Below are 16,152 nucleotides of genomic sequence, written 5' to 3' on the forward strand. Positions count from 1 at the left end.
TTCAGAAATAATTTAGTAGCAAGTAACTCAATACAACAAATTAATAATTTTTGAAGCTATTTTTGAACGTGATGACTAAGTTCCCTTTATGTGTCAGCTGATTTAAGAAGGAGGTCTCTTAAACCCTGGCATCCAAGCTGTGATGTAGTGAAGAAGTGGGCTGTGGAAAGGCTGCTGTTTGCTGGTTTTGGTAGCCATGAATTTGGATCATGGAATCATCAAGGTTGGAAGGGACCTTCAAGAACATCCAGTCCAGCTGCCCACCCAGCACTGTCACTGTAACCCTAAACCCCATTACCCAGAGCCAGATCCAGACACCTCCTGAGCACCTCTGTGGTGGTGACTCCGCCGTCTCCCTGGGCAACCTATTCCAGTGCCTCACCACCCTGACAGTGAAGTTTTGTTTCTAGTATCTAATCTGAGTCTCCCCTGACTCAGTTTAAGACCATTTTCTGTCATCCTCTCACTGCAGGCATGGCAGAAGAAGCTGACCCTCACCTCACTAGCCTCCTGTCAGGTGATGAGATCCCCCCTGAGTCTCCTCCAGGCTAAACAAGCCCAGCTGCCTCAGCTATTTCTCATAAGATGTGTTTTTTAGAGCATTGTTGCCTTTCTCTGGACACCCTCCAGCACCTCAATGTCCTTGGAGAACCCGAAATTGAACACAATACTCAAAGTGTGGCCTCACCAATGCAGGCTACAGGGAAATTTGTCATGGCTAGGCCTAAACTTGCTGTGGTTGGCCAGGTTTGCAGTACAGGGAGCTGCTATTTAAAATAGCATTTCTTACCTGCTGATCAGTTGAGATGAATCCTTCAAGTTTATGCACATTCATTATTTAGGAGTTCATTATTCTTAGCCACGTCTAGTAAAAGGTGTTAGCAAAAACTTCTTTGCATCATCCATTTCTTTCTGGCGTGTCTGCATGTATACACACAGGACTAACATGGTGCCAGAGAAAATTATTTATGTTGTCAAAGTATCAAGGATTTTAAAGAGCTGTCCTTTGTATTTTATTTTGTTAGGTTCATTGATGATAAAATGTATGGCCTGCATACAGAAGTGATGATTGGTGTCAAATACCACTTAGAACAGACTTAAATTACATGAAAATTGTTGAAGAGGTATGGGGACAGAGTACAAATCAGCATGTGTGTGAATGCTCTTGAAGCATTCCAGGCCTCATATTTTTTCTGAAATCTTGGCTTCACTGAAGTTAAAGAAATTTTGTGATTGTCAAAAGATAAGAGAATTTCCAGTATAAGTGTGTGTGATATCCTTTTAGATGTCTGTGTAGTCATAGTGCAAAGTCTCATGCACATGATATATTTACAAGTAGTGCATGAGTGTACTAAACTTCCCCATGAACAACTGAGTGAATGAATTCTTATGTACAAGAAGCTTACTGGAGAAGAAGGAGAGTTATCCAACATGCAGGGAAAAGAAGAGAGGCTGAGGTCACAGCCTCTGTGTGTGATCACAGATGTGATCACTAAAAAACCTATGTCTGTTTTTATGAGTGGGACTGGTAACTTGGTGCTTCCTCAAATTACACTGTGTATTGTTTACTGTAATAAATTGTAACTATGATTTCCTTGTTATACTTGACTTCTGATTTGCATTTACACTGAAGTGTTGTTATAAACATGTTAAATAGCATGTGGCCAGGAGTGCAGCTGTGGGGCTGCTGGCCATGGCAAGGTCTGTATGCAGAACTATGCCCACCAAAAGAGAGTATATTTTAATTTAATATCTTCCTTTGCTGAAGTTTTTGGCTGGTAGTGAAGCTATGAGATTGAAGGGAAAAGCCAAATGCTTTGCAGGTGCTGAAGACAATTTAAGAGATAATTTATGATAATTTAAAACATAAATTAATTCAGAAAGAGCTGGAAAGCATCTTGGTCTCCCAGTATGTTAGAAAAACAAAAGGCAATTTTAAAAAAAAGCCACAGAATGTTCTTCAGTCCAAGACAATCATGCCAAAAATAGCAAAAATTAGTTGCGTTAGCTGAGAAGTTACGTTACAGTTTTTTATATTGATGTCTACTGAAAGAGGTGTCTGAGTGTTGCTGCAGGAGTTCAGCAGGAATAGAAGCACATTCTACTCTCCTGTCACCTGGCTGATAATTAGCTGGGAAACTTGCTGGAGGGGTTGCTGGATCCCACATAGGTGTCAGCAGTAGTGCTGCCCCTGAATGAAGACTCAGGACTTATTTAAAGGTACGCTGAACTGCTCAGCTGAGCACTGGTAATGGCTTCAGTGGCATTTTCACTGATTGTTCACTGCGCATTGGTATAGCTGGAATAAAACTCAGCAGTTCCTGGATTCTGTTCCTGTGGTTAGACCGCCAGATCACAGTGTCCCTCTGGAGGTCCCAGTAGACAATAACAAGCAGACAATAATTTGACCAGAAATAGAAAATGGGGGAAGTAGTAACAATAAATTCATTAGCGCAGTAATTACTGAAGTGAAGAGAATTCTGCACATGAAGTAGTTACCATTTAAAATTACCATCTTAAAAAGAATAAAGTAATATAGGAGTGTCAGGCTATGAAGAAAACGAAAATAACTACATCATCTTAGGGGAATTGGCCTACATTTTAGCCTTGGTGGTAAAGATGACCTTGTTTATATGGAATGTTCATAGGCAGAGCCAAGGAAGGATATAAAAGAAGGGTATAATGCCCTGTGACAGGTTATCCTGTAAGAGATGGAGCTTTAAAGATCTTTCATGGATTGATGCTAACACACCAGAGATGCACATTGCATGCAGTGGTGGGGTCACTCATCCTGGAGGATAAAAAGCACTCTGAATATGCAATAATAATTGTTCTATAAGAATCTGCATGACATTTAAGTTTATCATTGATCATTTTTTCTGTTTGCTGTTAGGGCACAGTTCAGGGGCTGACTTGAGTTAGCCTTTCCATCATGGTGGTGGGTCTGTCCCATTTCTGCAGCTCCATGGCTGAGTTCAAGGGTGGAGGCAGTATAGCAGGCATTTCAAGCAAGTCACAAGTGTTTTTACCAGTTATACTCAAGTACTCTACTAATGAAGTGACTGTAGATGCCAAAATTGATAAGACCTTTAAAAAAATAAGCATAGAAAAAACTGTACTGTTGCTGGCAAAGTAAAGAGGGTGACAAAAAAAAATCACGTGTTCTGGAAAGCTAAGGGAAAAGTAGAAAAAAGTTAGAAATGCTCAGTACATTTTTAAAGCTGTATTTCTCTTATAGTTGTGTTTTTCTTCTGAGCTGCTGGTTACACTGCAGTGTGTACCTGAATAGCTGACAGATAATTTGGATATGGCTGTAGCAGCAGCAGTGAATTTACAGTTGCATCTCTGGGGGTACCTCCATAAACATGTAAAAACCTGTCTCCTAGCTGCATGCTGTAATTGTCATTTTTCAATGTCAAGGTCAAGAATGTAGTCAGAACAGCAATGCGCTGTGTTGTCATTGTTTCAGTTTGGAGAGGTAAATGTTTAAGCGCAGTGGTTTGAAAATAGGTCATTACAGTGTGAAATTTGCTCCGTTTTTTGTGAACTGTGGTTATTTAAATAATGGTATTTGCATAGGATCATTATTCATCTTAGACAAAGCAATGGAGGAAGAGCTGTTTCTAATTTGTGTAATCTCAGTAGCCATCCAAGTTCTTGGCACCATCTACTTCATTAAGCCTTAATAGATGGTGTTGAATTGTTTCAACACATTTGCTACATCATTCAAAAATGCTGCCCAGATCTGTCTGATAGTGTATGCAATGACCCTTGCTGCAATAAAAATAATCGAGGTTGGGATAAAGAATAGTGTTACTGCCATTATTCCATATTTAGAAAGTATCTCTCACTTCATATAATGCAAAAAAAAATCAATTCTAAACTCCTCAATATATGTACTCTTTGCTGCTTAAGCATTTTTAGTCTGCTCTTGACACTGCATGAAATAATGGTTATTAAAAAATACATAAGAATGGTGTATATCCAGAAAATTGAATGGGCACGTAAACATAAAAATCATTTACATCTTAAAACTGCAGAAATGGTTTCTGTTTACTTTGGATGATCATCCTTTGTCCTTGGCAAAATCAGAGACTGGATGTGAAGAGTTCCTGTGATGAAGATGTACACCTATCTAGTTGAACCTCTATATTCTTTATATAAATGGTATACAAAATTAGAATGTAATTCCACAAAATTACTTTCTCTGTTTTTCAGGATTTTAATAGATTGGTGGTGAGACCAATTTCCCACTACTTTGCACTTTTTATAGTTATATAGATTGTTGTAAAGGATGTACAAAGTGGATATAAAATGCTACCATTCTGTTTTGACACATGCACAAAATATGTACAAATTATTGGAGACCTATTATATTTGAATGATAACAACATTTGTCCGTGTGGAGATCATAACTGGTCTAAATGAGGGCTCCTGAAGATCTGTTCATTCAGGTCACTTGTTACATTGGAGGTATGGCTGTGGGCTACAAAGACGTTCTTTTTGTTGTCCTGTCTGTGTTCAGGTTTACAGCAGGTAAATGGCTTTTGGCAGGTAAATCCTTGGACCACACCTTGAAAACTGATGGCCTTTTCCGTAACAGAGGGGTCTGCAGTGGTGCTGGAAGGGCCTGAGTGGCTGTGTGTAGTTCTATTCCTGATCTTCATCTCACTGTCAAGATCTCTAGTCAGCACCTGAAAAAGAATGGATCCAACCAGACCTGCATAGGCTTTTTGTTGTTATATAGTCAGAGCCAGGTAACCAAAAGAGAAGTGGAAATTAGTCAGCATTAAGCCTTCTTGTCCTTACAGCTGTGGTTAATTAGTTTTGATTCCCTAGGACAGCTATCTCTTATCAGGGCTAAATTCTTAGTTAAGGGAATGGCCAAGCATGACTGTGCTGCAATTCTGCATATACTTATTTGGGATTACCAGGAGTATAACTTAGTACAGATACTGAAAACAAACCATGGGGTGTTCAAAACGGTTATGCATCCTTTTTATATGTAGCATGTGATTCTGAATAATAATTCCGGGGTTACTAAAGTTTTAGGAACATTAAGTACTTATTGTGTATGCAGGAAAACAGCTCTTTGTTTACAGTTCAGTCCTGTAAAAATATTTCAAAAACCTTTTTGGGAACATGAAACCATAAGTTGAAGATCCTAAAGTGATGGGTGCCACACACAGACAAAACCAGTTTCTCTTTTCTGATGCTCTTAATAATTTGCTGAAGGATCAGTTAAGACTGGAGAATGGACATCAGAGCAGCAGTGAAATTACAGTGGCAGATGTAATTAAGATGTGGGAGAGAATAAGGAGCAGGTGCTTGCCTGAAACCACAGCATTGCTCAGAAGCCATGGGGTAAACTGACTTCACATCACGTGGCCACACCAAGGCACGGAGTTGGCTGAACATATGACCAGCCTTGCCATGGCAGGGAAGTAGAATGCAGGCAAAGGATGCTGCAATCTGGCCAAGAACAAATGAGATTCATGATGCCTCTTGGGTCCTGCAGGAAATTCATCAAGAATGGGATGCCAAATCTTCTATACCAGCATTTGAACAGAGGGCAAGCAACAGTTTTGCAGTTGGTTATTGTTGATTATTTAATTCAATTCTCTCTTACATTTGCTTAGGTGCTATCTTGATTAGCTATGCCTCCTTTATGGCCAGAGGAAGAAACAAAAAGAGTAGGACAAGAGTGAAAAAGTGTTTCTTGGCCAAAAATGAAAAACTAGTAAGGCCTCCCAAGAAATTTAAAAATACATGGGGCAGACTGAGACAGTCAGCCCAGACTCACACTTTCCAAACCTGGCTGCTCACACACTGAAGAGCTTTCTTGCTGAAGGCAGCTCTACTTTGGGCATATCAGGGCAGGCCATTCCTATCCCAGTCAAAATTTATCAGTATTTTATGTTCAGATACTTGTGGAAGCAGGAGCTAGAATGCAGACCTTTCTTTCTTCCTTACAAGTAAGAGAAAGCCCTTGGTTACAGTTTCCCCCAACTCTGAAATGCTCTTTGGGTTTCAGAAACGCTGACATCATGTGCTGTGAAAATGTCCATCGGAAGGACTGTAACACAAAACTTACAAGCTGATTGTTAGCGCTGGCCTATGAGAATCAGTGAAATGAGCTCAAACTCAAGTGGCAATGGAATCTGTGTTTCCCAAATCCTGCTTAAATTAAGAGATCCTAAACCATGTCTTCTGCTTGGGGTCTGTGGGTAACACAGAGAAAGAAGTAACTTGGCTGTGCTTCCTAGTGCTTCAACAAGAGCTAAGTGCCTTCTTCAGTGCAAACAAAACTTGGGCTACTCCAGAAACAGAGCTGTGCAGCTGCAAGGGAATTTGAGACCTACCCTGTCCCCCTTTTCTTCTGTAGGTTCAAATTTTCTTAGACTGTCTTTTATCTAGCCAGTTGTTAACATATCCGGAGCAGGTAGCTAGCTATGCAAATAATTTTAGTCTTAAAAAATGGGCACTTAAAGGCAGCTTGTTCTGTTTGTGGATCTAACTCCTGAGTTGAGGTTGCAACGCTGAAGTTTTTGTGCAGCTTTTCTGGTGAGGTGGGGAGAGCAGAGAGGAGCCACCTCAAGCGCTTAAGTGTGTTTCTGAAGCCACAGCTGCTCTGTGCTCCCTACAAGTCCTACCAAGAGATCGCATACCAGCTGGGGACTGGCATAGCCAGCCTGCCTGTGCCTGTGCCATGTCTTCTCTTGGCTCTGTGCCTGCTGGGGAGCAGTGTAGGAAGTTCCTGCCGAGAGCAAGCTGAGAGCTCTCACTCTCACCGCCAGCCGCGGATTTCGTCTGGCTAGATCCCAGATGATGGAAGGTAATCTGTTGTATTCACTGCAGTTTTTGACTTCTGCTCATCTGCTGTTGAAGATTGTATCAGTAGTTTTGCATCCCTAATTTGTAAGTGATTTGCACTCCAAGTTGTGGGAACAAATAATTCTGTGCGTAACTTAGAAAATGTGGCCTGCGGATTCTATTTGCAGTAACCATATTAGTTAAATTACCAGTGTGATTAACTGTAAGAATGAGTGTGCTTTCATAAATACCAGAGCAATTATTTCTGGTAATTTATTCCACTCCTTACAATATGGCTACGAGAATCTGAGCTAGTGTTTTTCAAATAATATATTCCATATTTTGTTGGGAGACTTGAGAGAAATTTCTTTTTGCTAGGGCAATTAGCTTATACTAATTCAGATAACATTTTCAATGTTCTTTATTAGAGTTTAGGAAATTATGAGTAAAATTATTTTGATTGTAGGTACTCAGCAATGTAACAACAAAGTACACTTCTAAGCTCTCATTTCCGTGTCTTTTCATTTGTTAAGATTAAAACAGCATGCATAACATGAGTGTATAAGTATATATACTTTAGGACTGTAAAATCAACCCCCATTTTTACAGTGACACCAGTTAGATAGTTATTTCTGAGTGTTTCATTCCCAAGTTACTTGTCTAGCTAGAGGTTTGTAGTGCCTTAGTTGGGTTCATTCAGCTGTTTGCTTGTCTTGACAGATATCTTTTCTGAAATTATCTATCTTGAAAGAAAAAGAGCAACTTTAAATCTTTTTTTTTTGTTGTTGTTGTTCCTTTTGGTTTGGGTCCAGTATGGAATGCAGCCATGTGAGTAGTTGAATTAACATAAGAGAGGAGGTTTCAATTTCCGGGCAGGAATGAGGAAAACAGTTTGGCTTTAGTAGAGTGATGTGATCTTCAATCAGATGCTCTACCAGCTACAGCTTGGAAGTATGGCACCAAAGGCTATTTCTTTAAGCTGAGCAGCTACTTTGTGGTTTCATTGCTGCTTGAAACCTTTTTAATTTTTTAATGCTGAATTTATGAAACATTAATTATGGATGACACAAATTCCATCTTTGCTTTTAAATTGCTTGAGGAGTTGTAGGATTATTTTTGATTTATTAACATTTTTCCAGGGACAAATACATTGCTAGTATTGGGGGCAATCAAGTGGGGATATTTCTCGTGTATTATTATGCATTAGTTTAGCCGAGTTTCATCTGAAAGAATATTCATGTCAAACGCCGTGGCTCAGGAGTCACACCACCCAGATCTGGGTCTCCTGTTAATTTATTCCAAGTTGCCATTTTGCTGTTAAAATCTTCAATTCTAACTTCAAGAAGCATCAACATCATGATTAGGAGCTTTATTGATGAAAGAAAGGTCAGATCTTTCTCTTTGGATACCATTCGAGAGCACTGCCTGTTTCTGTTGAAAATTGGGAAATAGTTATTCACATAACCTCCTTTCAGCCCTCCTTAAATTCCATGTTAAGGTCAAAATAATTATGGTCTACCACTTGTACTTATACAAAAGTTGGATATACTACACATCTAATTTTCATGCTGTATCAAAGTTGTATCTTTGTGTGCCTGTTGTCTTGTGAACCAGACCACTTATTTCAGTTAAAATGAATGTGGGAAAGTAAAACTGCTTTAAATTAAGGTTTAGAGGGATGCTGTAAACATGTGTGTCTCTATGAAGGCTTGAATGGCAGTTGCACGAGTTCTGCCTTGATTTCTCAGTAAATTGATGTGCAAATGGATATATTCATTTTTTCATTCTATTCTTCTACAATGAAGGCATACAGACTTACAATTCTAGTTCAGAAAAAAAATCTGCCTTACAAATTAATAAAAGTTACTATATACTCCTTCACATATTACATAATCCTTCACATATTACATAATCAAACATATATTTCTCCCAAACTCCCAAATCTTTGAAAGATGTACAAAGATACTGAAGAATCATGCAAGATGAAGGTGTTCTTTTAAATTTGCATTAGGGGCTTAATGTTTACAATAATGAATTGAGAATGACCATCATTCAGTGAGGCTGAATGAAAATGAATGCTTACTCATCAAAACAGTACTTAGAACAGAAGAGTAATGCCCTGTGGGGCTTCAGAGTTGTATGCCTTTCACATGTTACTATGATGCAGTGTACCTTTTCTACAAAACTACAGCATGATATTTTCCTGGCAGTTTGTGGAAATATTTCTTTGAAATGAGTGCTTGTATTTTAGAACAACTCTGGACCACTGTTGGAAGTCAGCTGCCGGCTTTCATTAGTTGAATATAAATGATCAACCAGCAGGCACTTGGAATGGTGCAACCCAAAAGACATGAAATTGTTGATTTCTGACCTTCATTTTCTGTATGTTGTAGTAGCCTCGTGCCTTTTTTTTTTCTTACATCACCTTTTGCATTTCTTACATCAGGTATTGATGGGCATTTTTAGAAGTAATTTTGATGCAAAATTTATTTTTTCATTCTCCTGTGTACTGAATTCATTTGTGTAGCTGAAGTTCTAGAGGAAAATTTTTACTTCTCTTATTGTTACTATTTGTATGTACTGATTCAAAGTGATGGTCTTAAGGAATATGTAGAAGGCTTTTAATAAGCAATGTGGTTTGAACCACTTATGATACTGCTGCAGAAATGTCTCACTGCTGCTAAATATTGCAGTTATTAATCTTTCTTGACAAGGAGGCAATGGTTTTCAAGGTATTTTTGGTGTCTAGTTCCCACATCACTACATTTCCCATGTTCTTTATTGACCTACTATTCCTCCTGACTGAGGGGCCTGGGAGACTTCAACCCACGCTGCAGCCTGTATGACAGTGACAATGAGTGCACACATGGAAATTGAAGTCCCTCTCCTATTCCCTGTCTGAGGGTGAAGATCCTCTTACTCTAAGCCAGTCCCTGTGCTCACACATTCCCCCTGGGTTGTGGTAGTCCTCATCCCAGGACGATCTCCTCCTTTTGCTCATTTCCTTTTACAAATCCCTAAAGCTTCACCATCCTTACAGAAGTTCTTCTGACCTCTAGCAGATGACGAGGCAGAGAAGGTGTAAAGGGTACCAGATGTTACAAACAACTGCAAAGGAAGTTGAGTCCATCGATATCCTAAGATACTGGATATTACTCTACCCTCATTGTATCAGTATTTAAGAATTGTTATTATTGTAGTGGTTTTAAACTTTTTTTCTCTTTTATAATATTGGTATATTACAGATCACTGTGCTGCACTCAGAGGTGTATAGAACAGATTAAAAGAAATAAGTATTCAGCATTCCTTGTTCCATTGCAGGGAACAGCATTTAAAATCAGAAATTACATGGAGTGGCTGTCTTATTCATGAAAGAAAAAGTGAGGCTTCATTCCTACTCTTTTCATCCAGTTGAGGTCTTGATCGAAATTCCTACACTAAAATGCTATTATATTGTTTGAGTATTTTTTCCCCTTGTCTGATACCCAGACATCTGTCTTGTTGCTGGTTATACAAGTAAAATTAAACTATGCAAATAGATAGAAAAATTGTTATTCTTGAAGGTGATAATAAAGTTTCTTATTGTGCATAAAAATACTGTATATTTTAAATATAAATTTAAATTTACCAGGTAGTGAGTAGAGAAGAAAGCATGAGAAGGCTTCTTGATTTTTAGTTTACTGTCCTCACTAATGGATATCTGTAACTTGATTTAGGAGATAATGACCAAATGCTTTTAAAACAATAAGCCATCTGAGTTAGAACATTTCTCTTCAGGTTTTGACATCATGGTAACATTTTAATTGAATTCCTAAGAGGGATTTATTCATCCAGGGAAAATATATTTTAAACACTCTAGACTGTGGATTGTTTAAATCTGGTTACCTCCGTGGGCCGACTTGTGTTGTCTGACCTTGGAAGGCGGTGACAGAACTAAGATCCTGATCCTGTAAAGAGATTTATGGTGCTGTTTTCCTGATACTAAAAAATGGATACATTTTAAATGGAAGTTTTCTTACAGGTCATTAATTTGTGGCTCTGACTGTTTGTGCCACGTGGAGCAGGGGCGTGCACGGTTGCCCAGCTGCGACAGCACAGTGGCATGGGGGCTTCTCTTTTGTCTCCAACAGAAGCAGGGGGCAAGAAGCTGCGGAGCACCGTCCAGAGGAGCACGGAGACAGGGCTGGCTGTGGAGATGAGGAACTGGATGACGCGCCAGGCGAGCCGGGAGTCGACGGATGGGAGCATGAACAGCTACAGCTCTGAGGGAAAGTAAGCAGCATTGACAGCTGTGGGGTTCTCTCCATGAAGCTGGGGGACGTTTCTCCATGAAACTGGTTGTTAGGGAGAAGCACAGTGAGTGCTGTGGGTCCTGTTCAGTCAGAATTCCCTTCACAAGCCAGTGTCATTGATAGACTAAGCCTGTCTTCCCCTGTGACTGAAAAGAGTCTCCCACTGTTGGTGCGGGAAGGAGGTGGATCATTTCTGCTGTGCCGTGAGAAGGGCACATGGTGTGTCAGATCATCATCGTGAGGTGTGTACGGAGGGGAAGCAGGTGTAGTACACCATGTAAAACACAGATACGGACAAGTTGTCCTCCAAAAACTCCTGGCGTACGTCAGTGCTATGCAGAGCAAGGCATTTCCAGAGCACTTCCAGCTCACTGGGCTCAAGAGTTTTTCAAAGATTCTGCTACTTTTAACCTGAAGAAATTATCTGGGCACAAGTACAAGTCTGTTATGTATCATGGTTATCATAGCATCATAAAAGCCGAAGTTAAAAACTTCTGAATTGTATATCTGAGACATGACCAGAAAAGTCTTATTGAGGGTTGATTTATTAGTGGTGTTCACAGCCCTGGACAATCCCTCTATGCTGCACAATATATTTTATGTTTCCAAGCTGGTGCACTATATGCATTTGAAATGGACATTTCTTAATGATTGGTCATTACAAATTTCATTAGTTCTTGTTGCTCTGTAATGGGTCACAGATAATTTATGGCAAGCATTTTAAGTTAGTTTGGTCGTTTGCCACAAGGGATTTCAATTCTGTTATTGAATAGATGTCTCAAAGACATTTTCAACAAAATATTTTGAATTAATGGCAGTTTTAAAAATAGCAACCAGTATTTGGTCTAATGTCATCATTTCACTGTGTACGTTTGATATTTAGCCATTGAATTCGTAGTAACTGAGAAATGTGGGCAATTTAACCTTCATGTAACTAAATCAGTGGTAAGGGTGTGTGTTAGTATCTTAATGAACTGGTCTCATATCAATACTTTGATAATTAACAGTGGTCTTTAATGCATTAGAAAAGGAGAACATGATGGAAGAATACAAATTTGGAAATTATTGAGGAGAGTGCTTTCTTTACCTGTTTGTTTATATGCTGGAAGCTAAATTGCTGCTTGTTGAACACTGTGGGATTTCAAAAGTTACAGTAATTGTTTTGTAACTTTCTTACAGTACTACCAAACCCACAAACATTAAGTGCAAAACATCTAGAAAACAAAAAACAAACCCAAGCCAAAACAAAACAAAAAACAAACAAATAAATGAAAAACACAAACAAACAGAGGGCAAATTTAAGTGTATTTTTGTTTGCTTTCTTTTTCAATATGATTTCTTGATTTCTAGTTTGATCTTCCCTGGTGTGAGGTTGGCTGCAGACAGCCAGTTCAGTGATTTTCTGGATGGACTTGGTCCTGCCCAGCTTGTAGGACGACAGACATTGGCAACCCCATCAATGGGTAAGTGTTTATGCCCTCTAGATATGACATATTCTATTTGGTCAGGCAATTAGAACATAACATTTGTCTAGAGTCCCTTTAAATATGGATTTCTCTTGTGATTTTGAACAACTCAGTTAAGACCAAAGCTGTAACCTCGGCTAAAGTTGAATGTAATCATGGATGCTTATGAAGACATGCAAAAGTTGCTTTGAAAAGTTCAGCCTTTTACCTCTTTTTCAGTTTTCCATCTTTAAAAAGGGGCTAATGAGACCAAACTTTTGTCTGAATCACTTGGATAATATTGTGTAAAAACTGGTCATTTAGGTGCAAACTATTTGTTACCATTGTGTTTACAGGCTTGTATATTTGCAAGTTATATTTTCATAACTTGTCCTTAACTAGGGACATGGTGAAGAGATTTCAAGCAGTTTTACGGAGCTGCTTTGTTTAATATGAAACTCCTGGGAAATAGAAATTAATTTGAAGTATTAGAGGCATGGAACATGGGAGAGAAGGGGTTATTGCAGAGGTTTTAAATTGTTTACTAACATAAACATCAGTGAAGAGGGTAAATATTAAATTACATAGTAGTGTTAAAATCCAGATCATACTTATTGATGAAAAACAGACTATACAAGTCACCACATATTCAACTTAGAAGTTTTTTCAACATTTTATATATTAAAGTAGTTCTGAATTACAATGCTGGGATTTCTTTTTGTTATCTAGGAGATATTCAGGTGGGAATGATGGATAAGAAAGGACAACTGGAAGTAGAAATAATCCGAGCCCGTGGCCTTGTTGTAAAACCAGGTTCAAAGACACTGCCAGGTAAGGAAGAAAAACCTCAGTAACAATCTTAGCACAGAGACAGGGGTTGGACTTCATGAACATAATGGGTCCCTTCCAACTCAGTATATTCTATGATTCTGAGAATAGCATTCTACCAGAAAGGTCTGTGGCTTTTCTGTTCAGCTTTGCCAACCCTTAACAAGTTCAAATCTCAGTATGTTATAATGTTGTATACTGAAATGCATACTGTATTGAAATGATACACCAGAAATCAGCCCTACTTCAGGAGGAAATTAAAAATCAGGTTGCCAGAAGACCCAAAAATATTTTTGGTAATAGCAAAGGCATCCTTAGTTATGGGGTAGGAAGAAAAGTATATACTGAAGATTTTATATAGGAGTCTCAGGAATGAAGAGGGAATCCAGAGATGTGGAATAGGTAGCTACTTGAAAAGTAGACCAATATTTGATACCTACTCCTTATTTTATAATCTGATGTCCTGTAACACTATGTGAAAAGGACAATATAATGATATTTTTAGCAAGCTCTTCTCCAAAATAGAAATTGTGTCAGAGTCCTTTCTTCACTGATTTTCACCTTGTAGGTAATTTTAAATTATTAACAATTTGGAGCATTGATCCAGATTTCACCAAAGTCATTGCAAGTCTTGCATTTACTTAATGGGCCTATTTTGCATATTGTACAGTATAGGGATGCTATATATAGGAGTACTTGATTTGTTCAGGTCAAAATCTGAATTGTTTCATGGTAAAAGAGACATACAAAAAGAAGCCAAGAAAAAATTACACCCGAGGAGAATGGTAAAGAAAACACATGGATGCTTTGTATGGGAATAATTGTTAATATTTCTTGTGGAGATTGGTTCTTACAAGTTATATATCCTTTAAAAGCAGATTTTTATATGGTGATAGAAAGTGTGTGTGTTGCACAAAAAAATCTGGACTTTTTTAACTTACTGTTCTCTATTTTCATTCTTCTAAGCACCATATGTAAAGGTGTATCTATTAGAAAATGGAGTCTGCATAGCCAAAAAGAAAACAAAGGTAGCAAGAAAAACGCTGGAACCACTTTATCAGCAACTTCTATCATTTGAAGAAAGTCCCCAAGGGAAAGTTTTACAGGTAATTTGCATAAATATTCCTCTGAACCTGAAAATATCCCCTGTACAGTTTTCACTGAATGAGTTTCAAATTTCTTTCAGGCTTTATTTGGCAATAAATGTTCATACTTTATTTACTTGCTGAGTTAGATAAACACAACAGTAATAGCTATTTATGCAAGTAGAAACTGAGTGTGCAAGTAGAAGGGAGCAAAAGTGAGTTACAGATTTATTTTGCTTCTTCTGTATGTATGGGCTCCTCTCCCTGGGCTTTCCCTGGTATTGTGGATAATTGTTGCTGGTGCCCAGATCATTTCTGTCTCTGCATCATGATTAGGATACACAGAACTAAACTATGTCAGCGTAGTTTAGTTGGATATTTCAGTTCTTCAGTTGGATATATCAGTTGGATATTTCATTCCTTACTGTAATTAAATAAGCAGAGATTTTTGACAAATCAGATTAAAGCTTTTGACATTTTCACTAAAATTTTTCAATTTTCTTGTGTTTCTTTACCTAACAGATAATTGTTTGGGGAGACTATGGACGTATGGATCACAAATCCTTTATGGGAGTGGCACAGATACTTTTAGATGAACTGGACCTGTCCAACATGGTGATTGGGTGGTTCAAACTTTTCCCTCCTTCTTCCCTAGTAGACCCAACCTTAGCTCCTCTCACTAGAAGAGCTTCCCAATCATCTCTTGAAAGTTCAACAGGACCTTCGTATGCTCGCTCATAGCAGCTGTGAAACTGTTGTCATAGCAACCAGCGTTACAAAAAAAATAAATTACAGGTCGCAAACCCTGGTAACACTGCATGCTTAATGTTGTGTCTTCTGAGCCTGTTTCTAGGGCTGCAACGCGATCCTGTGTTCTCAAGGAAGTTGCACACATTGTGCCCTACGGAAGGCCCTCAGGTGATGGACTGAAATCATGAAGAACTGATAGGTTTGGAGTTCAGGGACTCAGTTTTGGTCCAATCTGAAGCCATGGACTAAACTAAAAAAAATCAATCTGTTTCATGCAACAAAAGTCCTTTTCAATGGCATATCTGTTTTGTTGCTCCCTTTTCTTTATTTATCTGCCCTCCCCTCCTAAAGTTTGGTTATGCCACAGAAACGGAGTTACCCTCCCATGGAGCCACGTTACAAGTCAGTGGATTAGCAGACATTGGAAGAATAGAAGAAACTAAGGATGCTGGGAAAGTCAACTGGCACTTGCAGCAGTTGCTTGAGATCTGAAAACTCTTCATATTGAAAAGGTTCAAGACTTAAAGTGGCAGGCTTCATACCTCCAGCTGTTCACACAGTGAAACCCCAGACATGATGGACTCTCTGAAAAATAAAGTTCTGTGGATATACTGTACTGTATGAAATTAAGAAACTTTTTTGCATGGACACAGATTTAGCTGAACACTTAAATTATTTTCTTGGGGCTGCAACTTGCAAAAAAAAAAAAAGAATAAATCAGCCATTTTCAACAGTTTGTATTATTTTTAAAGATAAATTTCACTAGTGCATGGTTTTAAAGGGAAGAGAATGCAACAGGGTGATACAAAGACACACCACGTTTATCATTCTTTAAACCAGTCATGGTCTGTGTTTTTGCAGACTTATATTAAAAATAAAAAAATAATTTCTAGCAAATATTTAAAATTCTGTTTATGTGACAAGAAATAAGTGTAATAT

The 16,152-nt window shown here is 38.4% G+C and overlaps 1 protein-coding gene across 37 annotated transcripts in view; it reads left to right on the forward strand.

Moving 5' to 3' along the window:
- The window catches only part of RIMS2 (regulating synaptic membrane exocytosis 2), a 445,269-nt gene extending 429,932 nt beyond the window's left edge, over positions 1–15,337 (forward strand). For 36 of the 37 annotated variants that reach the window (XM_041470636.1, XM_041470623.1, XM_041470624.1 and 33 more), the window contains 5 exons: positions 10,944–11,085; positions 12,456–12,568; positions 13,280–13,381; positions 14,345–14,484; positions 14,986–15,337. In XM_041470636.1, the coding sequence (XP_041326570.1) occupies positions 10,944–11,085; positions 12,456–12,568; positions 13,280–13,381; positions 14,345–14,484; positions 14,986–15,204 (716 nt within the window). In that variant the 3' untranslated portion in view covers positions 15,205–15,337. The remainder of the gene's footprint in view (positions 1–10,943; positions 11,086–12,455; positions 12,569–13,279; positions 13,382–14,344; positions 14,485–14,985) is intronic. The other variant, XM_041470661.1, reaches the window with a different exon arrangement.
- The last annotated feature ends 815 nt before the right edge of the window (positions 15,338–16,152 follow it).

Source organism: Pyrgilauda ruficollis, unplaced genomic scaffold, assembly GCF_017590135.1.
Source record: "Pyrgilauda ruficollis isolate IOZ18807 unplaced genomic scaffold, ASM1759013v1 scaffold25, whole genome shotgun sequence".
In the NCBI taxonomy this organism is placed as follows: domain Eukaryota; kingdom Metazoa; phylum Chordata; class Aves; order Passeriformes; family Passeridae; genus Pyrgilauda; species Pyrgilauda ruficollis.